The 19,122-nt window shown below is 43.9% G+C and overlaps 1 protein-coding gene across 5 annotated transcripts in view; it reads right to left on the bottom strand.

Moving 5' to 3' along the window:
* The window catches only part of DZIP1 (DAZ interacting zinc finger protein 1), a 41,025-nt gene extending 27,567 nt beyond the window's left edge, over positions 1 to 13,458 (bottom strand). For 2 of the 5 annotated variants that reach the window (XR_009115991.1, XM_058044916.1), the window contains exons 1-7: positions 11,503 to 11,639; positions 10,105 to 10,174; positions 9,537 to 10,031; positions 4,868 to 4,952; positions 3,205 to 3,329; positions 905 to 1,066; positions 83 to 220 (exon numbers count right to left, since the gene is read on the bottom strand). Coding sequence is in view for 4 of the 5 variants with exons in the window: in XM_058044916.1 (XP_057900899.1) it covers positions 83 to 220; positions 905 to 1,066; positions 3,205 to 3,329; positions 4,868 to 4,952; positions 9,537 to 10,031; positions 10,105 to 10,107 (1,008 nt within the window). In the remaining variant the exon portion in view is untranslated. Of the gene's footprint in view, positions 1 to 82; positions 221 to 904; positions 1,067 to 3,204; positions 3,330 to 4,867; positions 4,953 to 9,536; positions 10,032 to 10,104; positions 10,175 to 11,502; positions 11,645 to 13,375 lie in introns of those variants that run through there. The other 3 variants (XM_058044913.1, XM_058044917.1, XM_058044914.1) reach the window with 3 other exon arrangements.
* Positions 13,459 to 19,122: the final 5,664 nt, after the last annotated feature.

The following is a 19,122-nucleotide window of genomic DNA, read 5'->3' as shown; positions in this document are numbered from 1 at the left end:
TGTCATATCCTACTCAGAGATGAAGAAAATTAAAAGAAAGCAAGTAATCTGTCAAAAGCAATAAATTAAATTACAGTGTTACCTGTTTTTCCAGAAGTTTAACCACATATGGATGATCCCGAAGATGATGAGGTTTCTCCTCTGTAAACTCATGGCTGTCTTTCAGTGTTCCTAAATTGGATTTTTGTTGCATATTGGACTTTTGTAATTCTAACAGTTGCTAATAGGAGGGAGGAGGAATACAAAATTTTCTTTAAACACAGTTATGCAGAGATTGCATCAGATATTTCTCCCATTTCATGTGAGGTCAGCATTTATCAAATTTCACGTCATGAATAATATCTACATCTAAAATAAATATGACTTGTAAAAGTACACAGGACCTAGCAGCTGCAAAATGTAAGCTGCTCTGGAAATGCCATGCAGATTTGATTTCTGACCCAGACATACTTTCATGATTCTCTTGCTAGTGAGCATTTCCAAAGCATGTGCTGAAAACAAATTAACTCTGTCAGGACTGTAATGCAGAGGTTAGTGTCCTCCACACCACTTATGAAAATATTAACATAAGGATACTTAACATGCAGCAACCACAACAATATCTATTAACCTATAAACAGGCATTCAAAGGCTGAGGAGTACAGAAAAAACTGACATAACTGATGAAGGGATTATTCATTCATACAAAGCAATCCTTTACATAAAAAGACCTGCAACGTGAAATTATTTTAATAAAATACCTGTATACAAAGTTACAACTATAGCTACCATTCAATCATTGTTTTTAAGAGTTCTGTAGGAAGAGCTTTACAATGACTATATCACATTTCAAATATGTGAAATTGACTGCCATCTATTGTAAGGGATTCATGTTTTAAAATGTTTGAAAATTCAAATTGCTTACATTTTCTAAGGTTGAATTTCTTGAATGTAAGTCCTTAAGCTCTTTTGTAAACATATCTTTCACTTTTTCTATTTGATCAGCAAATTTCTCTCTTTCCTCGTCTTTCCATCTATGAAATGATTGTAGAAACTCTTCTTCTTTTGATTTTTGCTGCTCGCATTCCTGAAATTAAAAAAAAAAATTATTGGCGATTTTTCATCACGTTTAATACAAATTCAAGCTCCCAAACAACATGTGGAATGCAGTCACTTTCAACTTTTGGCAAATATTGTGACATCAAAAAACATAACACCAGATTTTTTTAAGAATTCTAGGGTAGCAAACTGCCCATTTTGCTAAACAAGCTAAACAAGTATGCTTCAAAACAGTTCAGGCAGTTCATTATTTTTCACTGAAAAACACACAAATGACCTTAGTCATATCAAAGATTCACTTACTTCAGTATCCTGTTCTCACAAAGTCCTTAAGCGTGTAAGAAAGGCTAATATTGGGGCAAGCAAACATGCATGTTCTCCTTCAGTCTCAAAGTTGCCAGCTGTTTTCAGCTCAGAGGACTTCTGGAGCCTGATACACTCCTGTGAACTTCGTTAACTGCATAAACTTCAATGCATTTCTCCTCATACACTTTGCAGTTATCTCCTGTGGCTGCATAAGCTTTAGCAACTGCAACACCTTTTGCCAATGAGCTCCACAAGCTGCATAAAGAGCCAAGCACTTTTCTTGTTTTAGTTGTTTGAATCTGGCTCCTGCTAGGTACATTTGATGGATTCTGAGCCCGGAACTGGAGAACAGAGAGAATCACTATTCACTCTGTGCAACTCATGACTTCATAGGTATATGACTTCATATACCCTCCATCTTCATCAAGTGTTTGTTTCTTTTTCAGAGTGACAACTCTCAGCATGCTCAGTCATTCTAAATACTGACTGATCATCTTTGTAGCCCATCTCCGTAACTTTTATAGCTCTATCCTCTCCTTTTTGAGATGGACTAGACTCACACAACACATTTAGACTGTGGCTTGCACAGAGATTTTTCAGAATAATTGGTACTATTTGATCTTCTTTGCTAGCTACTACTAACATTTCCCCAGGGCTATGTATCACAAGCTTAAGATCCTGCCCTTCAGTAACAGCACTCAGCTCAGAACCCATTGTTTCATAAATGAAATTAGAACTATTTTTTCCCTGTATGCCTTTACCCCACTTCATCTATTAGATTACTTCAATCATTCCACTACACAGTGAGGAATTTTTATATAGTTCTCAAATTGTTTAAAGTCCTGCATTTCACTGCCCAGGACATATGTATCTTTTAGGAAACACCAATATTTTTCCATCACAGCATTCGCTCTGAATTTGTTCTCTATAATATGCAATCATTGTACAACTAGGAAGAATGGGATCATCTGTATCCTTCAATCAAGGATAAGATCTTCTGCTCTTTCAATCAAAAGATAGCAACATTGTGCCACCTGAATCGACAGTGGATGTCAGTCATGGCAGATAAACTGTAACCAGTCACCCCACACATTTCTATCTTCCCTGACATCCCAGAAAAACAGAGTTTTGAAAGTTTCTTGTTGTGTAACACTGCAGACTGTAGCTTCAGGACATTTCAGGTAGTCCCCTTGCAGTTAGGAGTCTCAGTTAAGACAAGTGACTTCAAAAGAGGCCCCTAAGGCACCAAAAAATGTACATTGTTCTGAATGGATGTGTTATGAATACTCCAAGTTCCACCTCATAAGCAAAACAATGCTTTGGGGGGCAGGAGAAATATGTTATAGATGTACTTCTCAAAAGCTAGGCACAGAATGAATGAGTAGAATACCTACCACATGTCCACATAGGGCCAAGACCCATTATTCTGACAGTGCCTGCATTCCTAAGTGAAACTCTAGCAGCTTTTGATTTAGTCATTCAGGACTTTTGAAAATGGAAGCTGAACACTTCCAAGACAGGGGGAACAAAAGGACTGAAGAAAGAGAAGTCTGAAGCTGAGTTAATGGAAAACAACACTGCATGTTTTACAGAAGATCAGGGTTTCCTCTGAAAACAAGGAAAAAATAATTATCCATCACAGACTATCAGGTTGGAAGGATCAGATTGGATTATCCTCCAGGATAATCTGGTCCAGACTTTCTTGACAACAGCACAAACTAGACAAGGTGGCCCAGGACCCTGGCCAGCTGAATCGTGAAAGTGTTCAACTTTGGGAAATCCAGTACTTCTGTGGCTTGAGTGAACACAGTTCAAAGTGCTAATTCTTTTGAGACATTCACATTACTTAGTAAGTATTACCTTAGACAACCTGGCCAAGTTAGCCTGTTGCTCAAACTCTAACTGGGACTTGGTGAGCTGCAACTGCTCCTTCAGTTTTTCAATCTCATCCTGCAATTTTTCTATATTTCCTTTCTTCTTCTGTTCTGTTTGAAAGAAACACAGATTTTAAGAAGGTTTGTTGCAATTTCTGGAACTGCAATACTTACTGTAAATACATTTCTAATGTTTCAGTAACATATTCACAGAGTGTGACTTTCTTAGACCATTTCCCTTCCCACTACCATGATTCTCCACAGATGCTTGCAAATACATAAGTTCTCTGGACTGCTAACTTACCCTCAAATACTTCTACCACTGACATGAGAAATAGTTTATGAAATAGTTACATGAAAAAGCATTCTATAACCTAATTTTATAGGAATCTAAGCAACACAGGCTCACAAAAAGGATGTACAAAGGACAAAGTGAACCTCAGTTATTCAATCTCTTAGGTTAAGTTTATTTTAAATAACTTTTGTAAGGAGTACAGTTGGAATACAACGAATTATTTACATGGAAAGAATTGGGGGAATATCAAACAAAATACGTTAAAATGCACAAAAACCACAGCAATCTTCAACTGTGAAACATTTCATCAATTTACCAAGTATTTACTTGCCCATCATCTGGGAATCTGAATATTATTTCAGAAATAACTGAATGGGATAGTTTTCCCAGAGAGCCATTTCAGGCTTTTATAGAACAATTATTTCAACTGTTTCTGCAGCATCTTACACTATCATTTTTATCAAGTGTAAGGTGCACAAGAGCTTCTTTCTTTTTAAAATATATTCAAACTTCCTCAGCTGCTTAATCAGACCCCTCTCACTCTTGCTGCTGTTTCATTTGCCTGACAAACTACACCTCAGACCTCATTAGATTCTTCCCACTTTTTCTCCTCCCAAATGTTCCTTTTTTCCTAACTTGTTCTTATTCTAACCACTGTTACTTGTCAATACTTGTTTGTCCTTAGCAATAAATCATAAGCATGCAGCCTACCAGGAAGGAGATAAATTAGATATGAATGAAAGAAACTTTGACATCATTGTTTTTCAAAATAAACATCTTTTAGTGAAGAGAGAAAAAAAGTATTCAAGTTAGTGGTAAAGCAACCTTGAGTATCATAGATAGATGAAGGCAGACTGTTCTGAACAGTTTCTCTTTCTCACTACATTTTACAGTCACTTTAGTTCAGGAGACCCTGATCCTATTCAAACTGATTTCAGGTGGGGTGGACTATTTATGTATTTATAATTATTATATATTTACAATATTTATTTTCCTTAGTGCAGCTTATTCATTTTACCCACGCCTTCATAACACACATGCCTGAAGAGGAACTGTGCTCTGAAATGTACTACTGGCTAAAGTATTCAACAGAAATGCTAGTTTGAAAAGATGCTGCAGATATGGCACACAGGTTTTCGTTAACTATTTTCCAGAGACTGAAACATATGTTGCCCAATACATTGTATCAGTCAGTGGCACTCGCATTCACACAAATCTGGGATCTGCCACTCAAAAATTAAAAGTAAAAACTTTACTTCCAAGTTACACAAAATCATGTACTGCACATCCTCACTGTATTTACACTTTTCTAAACCACCTCTCTCAATTTTTTTTACAACATTAAAGTACCTACCAATCTCAGACTCTCCTGGGTGACGTCTTTGAATGTGACTTTGTAAAAAGGAATAGGTCATAAAAGCCTTTTCACAAAATGGACACTACAAAAAAAAAAAAAAAAAAAAAGTTAAAAAAACATTAGTAACATCTTTTTGGTAAATACAGTGGTTAAGGTTTTGAACAGGTTATTACACTTTGTTCAAATGTAAAAAGAAGGTAACTTCAACAAATTCCATCTCACAAGAATAAGAACAAAAATTCTCATGGTACCCAATTTCTGTAAAGTCATTAGTATGTTAATGCTATTTAACATTTCACAGTGATGGTCATGAGCCAGAATCTGATCGTGCTAGGCACTGCACAAACTGAACAGAACAGACTCTGGCCAAGCAAGTTGAAATTCAGTTATAAACCACAGATAAGGATTCGTATATGTAGGTAGAGAACTATAAACAAAAGGCATGACAACCCTCTTCAGCACAATACACAGACTCCAGCCAACCAGTAGCTCAGGTGCTCTTAAGATTCATGCAACACCACAAAGTAGAGCACCACACAGCTGGAGAAAACCAACAATGATGGGTTTCAGCATATGAGTTGTAAGATGGCAATACTCAGAGGACATGTAAAATACTCAGACATTTCAACCAAGGTAAAGCAGCAGTACACAATTTTGTAAGAAAAGGTATGTAGCTACATTAGTATGCCCACCTAGAATCCTTCTGAAGCACAAAGTTCTTTCAATTACTGTTTCTATAATTAACCTACTCGTTTTGAATATAAATTTGAAGTCAAATTTGGATCCCACCCTTTTCGTTCATCTTCAAAATACATTCTACTAATGTTCAGAATATATTTAAAATAGGTGGGTTGTACAAGGACAGAAGCTGCATCTACAAACTCTGTAACATATGCATGAGGGCTCCTCATCACTTGAGGGTCATTCATTATCTCTATCTCACACTTTTTTAAAAATAAATACATTTTAACAAAACACAGACACTCAAAAAAGTCATCTTACTTATCAGTGTGATATGACGGTAAGAAACCAGCTTAATAGGTTCAAGATCTTGTCACCATAATCAATGCCAGAAGGAGGATCTGGGGAGCTACAGGCCTGTCAGCCCACCCTTGGTGCCTGGCAATGTTCTGGAACAGATCATCTTCAGTGTGATCACATAGAGGACAACCAAACAATCAGAACCAGCCAGCATAGGTTTGGAAAGGCAGGTCCTGCCTGACTAACCTGATCCTTTTATTACCAGGTGACCTGCCTAGTGGGTGAGGGAAAGGCTGTGGATATTGCCTATTGGACTTCAGCAAAGCCTTCAGCACCATCTACCACAGCATTCTCCTGGAAAAGCTGGCAGCTCATGGCTTGGACAGGTGAACTCTTCTCTGGGTTAAGAACTGGATGGATGGCCAGGCCCAGAGATTGTGGTAGTGTCACATCCAGTTGACATCTGGTCACTGTCATGTCCCCAGGGATCAGTGTTGGGGACAGTCCAGTTTAATATGTTTATTGATCATTTGGATGAGGGCATTGAGTGTACCTTAAATAAATCTGCAGACAACACCAATTGAACAGGAATGTTGATCTGCTGGAGGGTAGGAATGCTCTGCAGAAGGATCTGGAGAGCATGGATTGATGGACAGAGGCCAACTCTATAAGGTACAGCAAGACCAAGCACCAGGTCTTTCACTTCAGCCATAAAACTCCCTGCAGCATTACAGGCTTGGGGCAGTGTCTCTAAAGCTGCTCAGTGAGTGGAAAAGGACCACAGGGTGTTGGTCAGCAGCTGCTGAACATGAGCCAGTGTGTGTGCCCAGGTGGCCAGGAAGGTCAGTGTCACCCTGGTTATATCAGCAGTAGTGTGGCCAGCAGGACCAGAGCACTGGTTGTCCCTCTATAGCCAGCCTTGGTGAGGCCATACCTCAAATCCTGTGTCCAGTTCTGGGCCCCTCAATACAAGAAGGACATTAAGCTGCTGGAGCATGTCCAGAGAAGGGCAATGGAACTAGGGAAGGGTCTGGAGTGTAAGACCTACCAGGAACAGCTGAGGGGGCTGGAGGTGTTCAGCCTGCAGAGAAGGAGGCTCAGATCTTATCACTCTTTACAACTGCCTGAAAGGAGGGTGTAATTAAACAGGGTTCAGCCTCTTCTCCCCGGGAACAAGTGACAGGACAAGAGGACTTAGCCTCAAGCTGTGACAGGGAAGGTTCAGGCTGGACATCAGAAGGAATTTCTTCATTAAAAGGGTGGTTAAACATTGGCATGGACTGCCAAGGGAGGTGGTGGAGTCACCACCCTGGAGATGTTCAAGAAATAAATAAACACTGCCCTTAGTGCCATGGTCTAGTTCACAAGATGCTGATCAGCCAAAGGTTGGACTTGATGATCTCAGAGGTCTTTTCCAAGCTAAATAATTCTGTGATTATGTGAGATTCTCAAATTTCATATTATATTTAAAATGCTGCCACTGGTAGTCAGGTATCCTCTAAAATACACTTTTCAGCAAACACTAAAGCCATGAATAATTAAGACAAATTTTGTTCAGCAAATGCAAGACCTACTATAAAACCAAAATAAAGTGATATAATATGGCAGCAAAGCATTACTGCCAACCAAGAGGGAGCTTACAGTGTAACAGATTGCACATGATTTACAGAACTAAATTGGCTGTGAAATAATGTTATCCATTCAAGCACAAACTTCATGTCAGTTTGACTTGCTGGTAGTGAAAGAAAGCTCTTACTGCAGGAGACAGGATTAACATAGGGAACATTTAAGTTTTGAATTATGCAACACTTTTCTTGCAACTACTTTTCAGTGTTAACTACAATATGCACTTTATGCCCACTTTGTACATGAGAATGCAAGATTTCTGAACAAAGTATTAAAAAAGTGAAAAATATTATTTAAAATTAAATTTGTATTATTCACATGAAGGTACTGACCAACAAGACCTAAATTTATGACTTGTAAGTATCAGTACCATTTAATAGCAGCATTTCATGGTTAAACTTATATTGATCTTCGATTAAAGGCATTACATCTGAATTCCAAAACATTTACATTAGATGTAAAGTGCACCTCTGCTAAAAACGGCTTATTTGTAAACAAGTAACAGGCATATTTGCAAAATATCCAAGACTTTGAGGGGATGGAATCTGAACTACCCTCTCAGGAACACCAGAAAAGCCCCTGTATCTGGCAGAGATAAATATCACAGAGCTGTTGTTTAGTGATCACACTACTACCCTGCATTTACAAACACTGGGAAGAGTTTTAATTATTTTGGCATTCAGACTCAGGATCCTGAAAACACTGTAGAACTTCAGGTATTGTTCAACATCATTCCCTGAACTTATTTTTCTTATGTGAACTTCAATAACTTCTAGAGAAAAGAAATAGAAAAATGAAAGGGGAGAGGGGAGATCATAAGTTTACTTTGTATGAATCAAATTATAAATGGGAAATAGATTTCCATCTCTGTTTTACTGCAATGCAAATGCAGTATTGCAAATGCCATTGAACAGATTAGCAATGAGACAAGTTCACTACCATGTTTTTCAGCTTCCACAGAGACAGGTGCACACTACAAATATTTCCGGAAAATTTTATAGCATTTGGCAATCACAGTATGAGTACTATTTAGGTTTATACATAAAATGGCACATTTATCTTTTGCAACACAGGACAAACTACTTTGTGAGCTGCATAAAGGTGTTTTTTTAAAATAATACCATATCAGCAGCTTGTCCTTGAGACTAACACTTGAATGCATGAACCTTGCTTCATGTATAGTTCTACTCTTGGGGCATAAGGTACCTTTTCCCTTACAGAAACACTTGAGCCATCTTAGCTGATGTCTTAAAAATTGAACTTTTTAAACATACAGAGCTAGCCTGAAATCATGTCAAGTCTGTGTCCAGTGTACCCTTCAGACTTCAGATTACATTTGAAGCCGAAATTTGCATTCCCAAAACCTGAAAATGCTGATGCTGAAAAATACTTAGACCAAACTACCACACCATTGTTGTGAGACAAAAAAACCCTCCCAGTTTAAACAGAGTGCCATGACACTGTCAGTCAGAACAGCTGTGTATTAAGGTTCTTAAGGAAGACCCCTTAGGAACAGATTGTTGTGGAATCAGAGCTGAGCTAACTCACTGAAGCTCTTTACCATCTTGCCTGAGTCACCTCTGAGTCACACACAAAAGCAGAAACTTTGTGCCTGGAGAACATCAGTGCAGGACGGTGCATTGCTGCTCAGCATCAGCTCCAGTGCATTTGCCCTGTGTATTTTCTGACCACGCAGTTGGCAGACAAGGAAAGACAGCAACACAACAAAGTAGCAACATGTTTATCCTAAGTTTTGTATGTGTGTGTATCTGACATTTCAGATGCATCTAAAGCAAATCCAAGAGTAAAGAGCATCTGTTAGTAAAAAGAGGATTTGTTAAAGATGATGTAGCATTCTCCAAAGAGTCTCCGAAACACAGATGGAAAACAAGCGCCAGCAATGCACTTCCTTTTGCAAGGTCACTGGTCCTTGCAGTTCCAGCCTTTCACCCAGCAAGCAACTGCACCCCAGCAGAGTGGGGCTGCTCTGCTGCCCATCCCAGCAGGCTCAGAGCTGACAAGGTGTGGGCGACTGGGCCACCAGGCCCTCTCCTCTCACCTGGTGGTAGTTGGCTCGTGCCTCCAGCATCATCTGCTGGGTGCTGATCATCTTCTTTCTCCGCCGGCATTCCTCCTTAAGCCCCTGGATATCCTGCGAGCGCTGGGCCACCTCCTTGGCCAGCTGGTCACGCTGGGCCTGTGTCTCTCTCAGGGCCTCCTCCAGGCTGCCGAGCTGGGCGCTGAGATACTCCTGGGAGTGCAGCAGGTACTCGGTAGAGAGCTGTGCCAGGCGCAGCAGCTTCAGCAGCAGCGGGTCTGCGGGGCCCTGGCAGTGCGGGCAGCACTCCCGCTCGGCGTTGCAGAAGGTGACATGCTCCAGGAGCGCCTGCAGCACGGCCACGTCCCCCTCCCGCGCCACCCGCTCCACGTCCACGGTGCTCAGGCGCCGCCAGTCCGGGTTCTCGTGCCGCACGCGGAACTGGAACGCGGGAAACGCCGCCGGCCCCGCGCCGGGCCCGGTTGCAGGCGGGTGATAGGTGCGCTGGGAGAAGGGCTGCGGGAGAGAGACACGGCTCAGCCCCGGCCGGCGCTCCCCGCCCCGCCCGCCCGCCCGTCCCGGCGCTCACCATGCCCGGGCTCCGTCCCTGCGGCTCCGCTCCGCGCCGGCGTCCTCCGCGTCGCTATAGCAGCCCCGGCCTGCGCGACGGGAGGCGGCAGTGACGCCGGGCTGTGCCGCCTCCCGCCCGCCCCGCCGCTCCCCGCCCCACGGCCCTTCCTTCGACTCCGTGCTCGGCACAAATCCCGTCCTTCTCCCTCCCGGCATCCTCCTCCCGCGACGCCTCCGCAGCCTCCTGGCCGCGCCGCGCTAGGGAGCTCTGTCCCGCGGGTCCCGGTGCTCCCGCTGCCCCGCACGCAGCGCATCCTTTACCATCTTCACACGCTACTCGCATCAACAAACGTGTCCTCGGCTCCGTTCTTATGTTTATGCATCCTTGACACAGCTACACAGCACACGCTTTCTCGCTCCACATTCCTTTCACTTCTTAGAAGTCTGTACATGCCACCCTGCTCGCACGTTCACTGCACCAACGTGCCTCCCTATCCTGTGCCTCCTCCGTGCTGCTCCTGACTCCAACCCTTCGCAGTCCTCTACCCCTGTGCTGTCCTGTGCCCTTCTCCAGCCACGGCTACTCAACTGTCTCCCAGATGTGACAACATCTGTCACCTCCCCACCATCAGCATTCATAGATATGTCGTTTCTCTGTACACCTTCATGCTGCTGCACCCTCATGTGCCTCAGCTGGTAGCTCCGTGCAATCTCTCCAGTGCCACTCCATACCCCTCCCAATGCCCACACACCTGCCGGGTGCTTGCAAACACCTTCCTCACCTTAACACAGTCACAATTGGCAGGCTGCTTCCACATGCTCTTGTCACTCATCAAATCAACACACCTCTGCCTGGTATCAGTACACACCAGACCCACTCCTGCAACCACACAACCCCACAACCTCACCACATCTGTCATTCCTGTCTCATTCTACCAAGCCCAAACACTTTAGCCCGGTGAAGCACCTCATGCCTTGCATACATCACGTACTTTACCATCAAGGCACAAATACTTTTCTTCAACACAACCAACAACTTCAGCCTATATCCCCACCCCAATCCCCAGTGCTCCCTAGTTTGGTGTTTCCCTTGCTCCTGCTCAGTTGCTTCAACACTATTTCTAAGCAGCAGCATCCTTCTCCTCCATCATACAAAATTAATCTATTCCACTCTTCTCCAAAAACCTGCTCTTCCTGTTACCATTTCTTAATATTTCAGTCCCCTAGCTACATCTGCCTTACTGCCATGTTCCACATTTATACCTCCCTAACTTTTCAGTCCCTTCCACACATATGTTAGTTTCTCATCCTCTTGGTCATTCCTAGATACATACCTCTCCAAGAACAGCCACACAATATATATCTGATCATACACTCAATTCCATAGATTCCTCTACATAATGCATTATAGACTCACAGAGATGTTCTCAAGGGACCTCTGGTGATCATCGTCCAGTCCAAATTTCTGCCGCACACTAGTTCACATCACCTGTGGCATTTAAGATGAACAGACAATCCATGACCTCCCTGTACAACCTGTTGCATGTCTGTGCTCTCCTCCTGATGAAAACATTTTTCTTAATGTCTTGCAGAGTATCTGCTTTTACCAAGATTAAAAAATGGTTTGAATATTTTTTACCCTAATTGTTCAAGTCACTGTAGGCCACTACTAGAGGGCCCCTTTTCCTTCTCTTCACCACACTAAATAAGCCCAGCTCCTTCACCTTCTTCTCATAGACCATGTAGAGCTTAATCATGTTAGGCCTCCTCTGTCCCCTTTCAGCTCCTCCACATAGTTCACACTCCCCCTTAGTATTTCCCTCCATTTGCCTCCTAGGAACTTGTAATGAACCTCACCTCTCATCACATTGCCCTCTCCAATATAAACAGTAACATGTCTACCAGTAATCACAATATAGAACTACTTCCACAAAAATACCAGCAATGTTGCTACATGCACCAACACAAACACCCTCACAAATTACAAGCTCTTAGTTTTATGTAGATTTCTATGTAGGTTGTATTTTGGACCTTGAACCTTAAGCCTACTGGTCACACTTACACCCAAGATTCAATTCCATTTAGATTCTTCCATCACTTACCAGGCCACTTGTTTTTAATTTAGAAAAGGTACTGTGTGCTGTTTGCAACATTGCAGTCTTCTGCAAGAATGACATTTTTGCCACCTCCTTTTCCACGAACAGAGTTGCCAGCAAATCTTCAAAGAAATCTATTTAACTTTTTTTGATGTATATCACATATAACTCTGCCATATTACACATAATGAAATCTAACTCCCAAAGATCTAAGCCCAATATGTGCTTCATGTATTTGACATAAGAGAAATCTCTTTACATAAAAAACATGTGAATTTGAAAGCTACCACTTTGTGTGTCAAGCAGAAGAAGCCTGAAAAAACACACATTAAATAAGGGCCTTTCATTGACAGATGCATGGGCTTAATTAGAAAAAAAATAACCAAACACTATTTAAAGCCAGCAAAGGAAACCACACCTGAGGAAAGCTTATTCTCCTCAACCAATGTTTCTAGTCAGGAATATCCATACAGATTTGGAGCATGCTGCTCCAGCTAAACCTGCTTTAACTGAATGTGACCATGCAGTGGTACATCATCTATCCATCATATAATTGCCTTTGTTGGAATGCGCCTTAAAGACCATCTAGTTCCAACCAGCTGTCATGGGCAAGGTCACCTTCTAGTAGACCGCGTCACTCGGAGCCCCATCTAACCCGGCCCTGAACACTGCCAGGGATGGGAGGGGCACCACGAACTTAAAAAGGAGTCACAAGCCGCCCAGGCATCTCGATGGAGACAGAAGAAGTACGGACGGACGGAGGCGGTCCTTTTCGATCTTTTTTCCCTTTTCTTTCTGCCGGATTTACTCTATTCTGGGAGCTGTGCCCATGAGGAATTTCGGGTCATCACCCACCCCCGAGGCCTCCTCGGTCAAGGCTGGCACCGCTTGCTCACCCGGCCACCCCTCCTCTCCGGGACGGGCGGCACGGGGGAAAAGCGGCGCTTCCCCGCGGCAGTGTCCGCGGGCCAGGCCCGGACCCGGCGCTCAGGGAGGCGGCCGAGCACGGCCGGGCCTGCGGGAGGCCCCGAGCCGGGCTCCAATCTGCCTGCCAAAACCTCCGGCTCCGCTCCGGAGCGCGGCCGCCTCGCCGCTCCCTCCCGCCTGCCCCAGGGGAGAGGCCCCTCCGGCCTCTGCCTCCCGCCGCTCTCCTGCGCCCGGGGTGGGGGCAGAAAGGGACACCCCTGCGCTCACCTCCGGCTGCAGCTCCGCGGGTCTCGGCGGGCGCCGCAGGGCGCGGAGGGGCGGAGGGGCGGCGGGGCTGCGGCCGCTCCCGCCCCGGCCGTTACCGGCGGTGCCCCCCGGCCTCCGCCGGGCCCGTCCCGCGCCGGCCCCGCTGCCCCGAGGCCGCGCGGGTGGCGGCTGCGGAGGGGTCGGCGGCCGAGGCGGGCGAGGGCTCCCCCGCTGCTCGCCGACTCTCGCTCCTTGAGAACCTGCCCGGCAGATGCTGATGCCCAGGCGGGATGTCCTTTGTCTCGATCCGGTCCCGAGCCTCTCCGACCGAGAAGCAGCCTTTTCTCTCCCTTTTTGTAAAAGGCAAGGGAAGTTACAACAAGCTTTGGAAAGGCTGCCTTTGGAAATTCAAGGCACGTTTTGCCACGCAGTCGCCGAACACGACACGTTTAAACCTGTGGAGCAGCGAACTTCTTGGCGCGATGGGGAGTCCCCGCCGGGGCGGTGCGGCAGGGCAGCGGTGGGGCGGGAGCAGGAGCCCGCCTGCCCACCGAGATGGATGCGGGGTTTGGGGATTGCAGGAGCCCGCCTGCCCACCGAGATGGACGGGGGGGTTGGGGTTTGCAGGAGCCCGCCTGCCCACCGAGATGGATAGGGGGTCTTGTGGAGCTGCAGGATCCCATCTGCCCGCCGAGCTGGAGCGGAGTCTCGGGATGTGCAGCATCCTGCCTGCCCACTGAGCTGAAAAGGGGATTGTGGGGCTGCAGACTCGCCTGCCTGCCGAGCTGGAGGGAAGCCCGAGGGACCGAGAGCGTAGGGATAATCTCCAACGGGAGGAGGTGAGGAGTTTTCTGACGTTTACAGGAAAACACCATGTTCCAGTACCAGGATAAGGCTGGGTATCTTAAACGAAGTAATGTCAGGTGAAGTTGTTATTTTCAATGAAAATATGTATTGTATCATGCAGATAGAATAATTCCAACACCTACAGATTACCTCAAATCCTTCTGATTTGATTCCTCTTCTCTGTAAGGGTTTTGAATTGTGTTTTTCCATTATAAATGCTGTGGAGCCTTTGTGGCCACAAGGAAAATTTCAAACAGTTTGTATTTAATATAAATTATGCTGGCAAATTCAGTGATGGAAGTAATCATTAGACATTTACAACACCTAATCTTCATTTAGGAATTCCATTTGGCATGGGATACACCACTGTGTTTTCTAAAGTACAGACTTACTGAGACACCAATTTACTTTTCTGAACTATGAAATTCTGTTGCGGCAGTGTAGATGTGGGCACATATGCTGTGAACACCAGCTTTAAGAAAAGAGGTAATCATTCAGTTTTTGATGCTTTAGTTTTTGATGCTCCAAGGGTACCTCAGCACATTTCAGTCACTCATGTGTGTTCAATCCAGAGGATCAGGCTAGTCTGAAGGAAAACCTGAACATATATCAAATATGGACATCCAGTCCTCAGTACTAATGACTTTTGCTTCTGCAGATATGCATCTGTTGGGCTACTAAAGCAGGCATTGACAGAAGAAGATGCTTTATGAAGGCTTTAGTGTGGTAAACCTTAATTAAGAGAGGACTTTGAAAACCTGCAGTGTGACAGTTACAGCCTCTATGGATCAGGCCTAGAGGCAAATATGCAATATTAGTTGATGAGCACTTTATGTGAATAAAAGATGAACAAGTGCCCAAGAAATTTTATACCCCATGCCCTTAGAATGCCCTAATGACAACACCACAGTCTGTTCAGCATGCCTTCTAAGGATCTCTTTTGCTATGAAAGTGGTTTTTATATAAAAGTAAATGCTAACTGTGTGCAAAAATGCTGGAAATGCTCTTCAGTTGATAAGGGGAGTGGTATATGAAGTGTGCAGAAATGTGGATTTTGGTTGCTTATTCTAGTATCTGTTTAATACAAAATACACAAGCAGGCCTTGGATGAGAACCATAACCAAGATTTTTATGCTGAAGGGGTGGTTCTCACCCTTTCATTCTTTTACTCCTAATTTGTTCCAGAGCTTGATTAATCTTTAATTACTTGCTGTAGTTGGTACAGCCTCACTTGGCAAGGGTGGGTATTCTTTAACCCACATTAGTGCTGAGTTCTACCCTTATATACCTTGGTGACGAAAGTACTCTCCTAAAACGTGTGGTTTTACTAGGAGAGGACCAAGAGCATTGCAAGGTATTTGTGAGGCTCATAGAGGAGCACCTGGAGAGCAACTGGAGAGCAGAAAAAGGAGAATATTCTGATTGTGGGGTGAAATATATGACATCTGGGCAATGGCTATTTGGGAAATGGCCTGAGTAGCAGAGGTACTGGGCACTGAGGGAGGCTGGGCAGGGACAGCCAGGCCTGGCAGTGCCCCCAGGGCACCGATGCAATGTGTTTAGTGAAAAAGTTATTTGTCTATTTTGTACTATGGAGGAGGACTACACATGTGGTACAAGATGTTTTAATTTGAGAGGGCAGTGGACAAACTGTTTTGGGAACTGAGAAATACACTCTTCAGTAGCCTCTCTCCTATAGCATTCTCAGAGTGACGCATACAAGTAATCATTAACTCTGGTGGAAAGCTGACTTCACCAGAATGGTGCAAGTATAATAATGAGTCTAGCCAGATTCTTACTTTATTTCATCTTTTCCTTCCTGACAGTTCCCACCATGGCACATTTTTCAATTTTCAAGTGAGCTTAGTTACTGGCTGGGGTTAAACTGTGACAAATACCTATAATACTTCCATTTGTTCAAACTTTCCATCATTCAGTTTACCCGAGGAAATAATCTATGTATTTTTATCACAGGAAAACAAAACGTTTAAAAGAAAGGTAGAAGGAAACATTCTTCTGACCCCTTTGTGTCACCTCCTTCAATTCAACAAATGCCACCAGCCACAATTAAGTAGTTTGAATAGACAATGCTCTATGTATTTTAATAAATTTTAAGTTTGGGTGCTTCAGACTCTTTTCAAATTAAATCTTTTTGATCTTTAATAAAACAGTTTATCTTGAAATTTTCTCTTTAAATAACAAGTCTAGCTGGATTTTACTGAGATAGACAGCTCATTTATCTTCCTTTCTTCCAAACTCAGAGGGAATTAACTATAGAGAAATGTCTGCAGACACTGAAACCATTGATGCAAGCAATAGAAAGGTCACACAAGCAAGTACTTGGATTTTAACACTTAACTACCTCTAGATGAATTTTTAATGGCATTTCTTTTTCTAACAACTACATTGCACTTTTTCACTGATGTGGCTAGAACAGCCTGCAGTTGGGTGGGTAAAAGAGGATGCTAGATGGCATCATGGACCAATGGCATACAAGAACTTGTAAAATGAGGGGTGTTCTGTTGCCAGTGGCTTGAATGAATGTCTTGAGAGATAGAAACATCCACTTGGGAAGGAAGAGTATGGAGATGTCTGCTAGAGGAGGCAGAGGTAAGGCTGCACACATACATGCTCTAAATTCTGGTTAAAGTGCTTGGAAGTGCAAGCTTTGCTTGTTCAGTGTTTTGGCAGACATAAAGTAAGAACAAACACCTTCAGTGATGGCACAGCACTTTGTCAATGGTATTTTTCACAGTTCATAAAATCAGAGACATTAAAGAGAAACAAAATAGCTTCCTGGTATCACAGAGGCTTGAAATTTGGAGTTGAGCTGGGAAAAAATATATGTAATTTATGATAGGTAAACCAAAACCAGTTTCGGGGAAATCAAAACTAGTTATGCCAATAGACTGAACTTCAGAAATTGCTTCAATCAAGAAACAGGAAGAGTTCATTAATGTTAACATTTTTAATATATTTTCAAAATAAAATTCTTTATTTCAGAAAAATAACAGTATCTCAATATTTGAAGCAAATGGTATTGATTTTCAGAGTAGCATTTTAATTGAAACATATTCTGTGCCCTAAAAAAATTACATGTTTTAATAAGGGCATTTTGGCCTAAATTTAATATTTTACTCCCTTGCCCTAGACAAGACTGGACTGAACACTCACACTCCCTTTCAAGTCCAGTGACAAAGATCAGCTTTTCCAAGTGCAAGTTTACAGCATGTAAATTAAGTTCTTGTGCTGAACAGTGGGTTGTAGGAGCCTTTCTGTTTCCATTTACTGTTAAGGAACCCAGATAAAGGAATTTCCCCACAGCTCTCTCCTGTGTACACTAATCCAAATGTGAAATTCCCAAAAGATGAGGCCACATGAAAAAGAATCCCATGTTAAGCAGATGTACACTACTATTTCATTTAGCTCCATCACAGCTAAGTTTCTGACAGGGATGTACATGGGTGAGAACAAAAACGAGGTACAAGTCCTGAGAATACTATCTCTGTGTTATCATCCTCTCTCACCTACTCCTTTATGTTCATACTAGATTGTGCATACAACACAACACTCCCTATATTGCTTCTATATTGTAACAGTGATTGTCTGCTCAATTCAGTCTGCTTTATTGCTTTTATATTCCTGGATCAGGAAACTTTTGTTAGGGTGGTTTTGGAATTGAGATAATTAATGAAATTCTATCAGTTGTTTCACTAAGCAAAGCTGGGTCCTCCACAGATGTAACTACGTCCACCAAATGTCACCTTATTCAGTTCACTGTCTCTGAAGCAATGAGTAGCTTCAAAAGTAATTCCTTGCTAATTGCCGCCCTCTGATGTTACTATATATCACCAGCAGCAGCTCAGGAGAAATTCCTTAGCTTTCCGTCTTTCCAGCACTTTGAACATTAGTGTAGTCTTTCTCATCCACCCTTTCATGCCAAACTCAAGAATTCTGAAGGAACTTGTTTGTGAAACCAGCCTAATTTTGATGAATCCATTTGAAAGAGTTTTTATATTTCAGCTATATTGCTTTGCAATATAGGGAGGTGATTGTCCCACTCTGCAGTGGTGCGGCCTCACCTCGAATATTGTGTGCAGTTTTGAGTGCAACAATCTAAGAAACACCTGAAGCTGTTAGAGGGCGTCCAAAGGAGGGCCATGAGGATGAAAGGCCTGGAGGGGAAGCCATATGAGGAGCAGCTGAGGCCACTTGGTGTTTTCAGCCAGGAGGAGACTGAGGGGAGACCCCATTGCAGTTCCAGCTTCCTCATGAGGGGAAGGGGAGGGGCAGACACCGATCTCTTCTCTGTGGTGACCACTGACAGGACTGAGGAGGCCGGGAGCTGTGTCAGGGGAGGTTTGGGTTGGATATTAGAAAAAGGTTCTGCCCCCAGAGGGTGTTTGGGCACTGGAACAGCTCCCCAGGGCAGTGCTCACAGCACCAGCCTGACAGAGCTCAAGAGGTGTTTGGAAAACTCTCTCAGGCACATGGTGTGATTCCTGGGATGCCCTGTGGAGGGCCAGGAGTTGGACTCAATGACCCTGATGGATCCTAACTCAGGAAATTCCGTGCTTCTGTGATAAGGCAAGGCTGTATTTCCCAATCCGACTTTCAGTCTCTGTAATTCTCTGGGCAAATCGTTAATTACTTTTCACTCAAGGGATGTCAAGACGAGCAGGGCAGGAGAGGGCAAAGAGACAGGAGATGAAATGTAGACGCAGCCAGACACATGTCCCGTGCGCCTTTCAGCGGGCGGCCGGGGCGGGCCGCCACCATCTCTGCTGAGGGCCCCTGCCGGCCGCGCCGCCATGTTGGGTGAGGCGCCGCGCCCGGGCGGGGCCGACGCGCCGGGGCGGGCGCGCTCGCGCCGCTCCCTCACATCCGACGGCGGGCGCCAGGCAGGGGCGGGCGCGCGCGGC

Source organism: Melospiza georgiana, chromosome 2 (assembly GCF_028018845.1).
Source record: "Melospiza georgiana isolate bMelGeo1 chromosome 2, bMelGeo1.pri, whole genome shotgun sequence".
NCBI classification, from domain to species: domain Eukaryota; kingdom Metazoa; phylum Chordata; class Aves; order Passeriformes; family Passerellidae; genus Melospiza; species Melospiza georgiana.
Note: the sequence above shows the minus strand (reverse complement) of the source record. Positions and strands in the feature narration are given on the sequence as shown.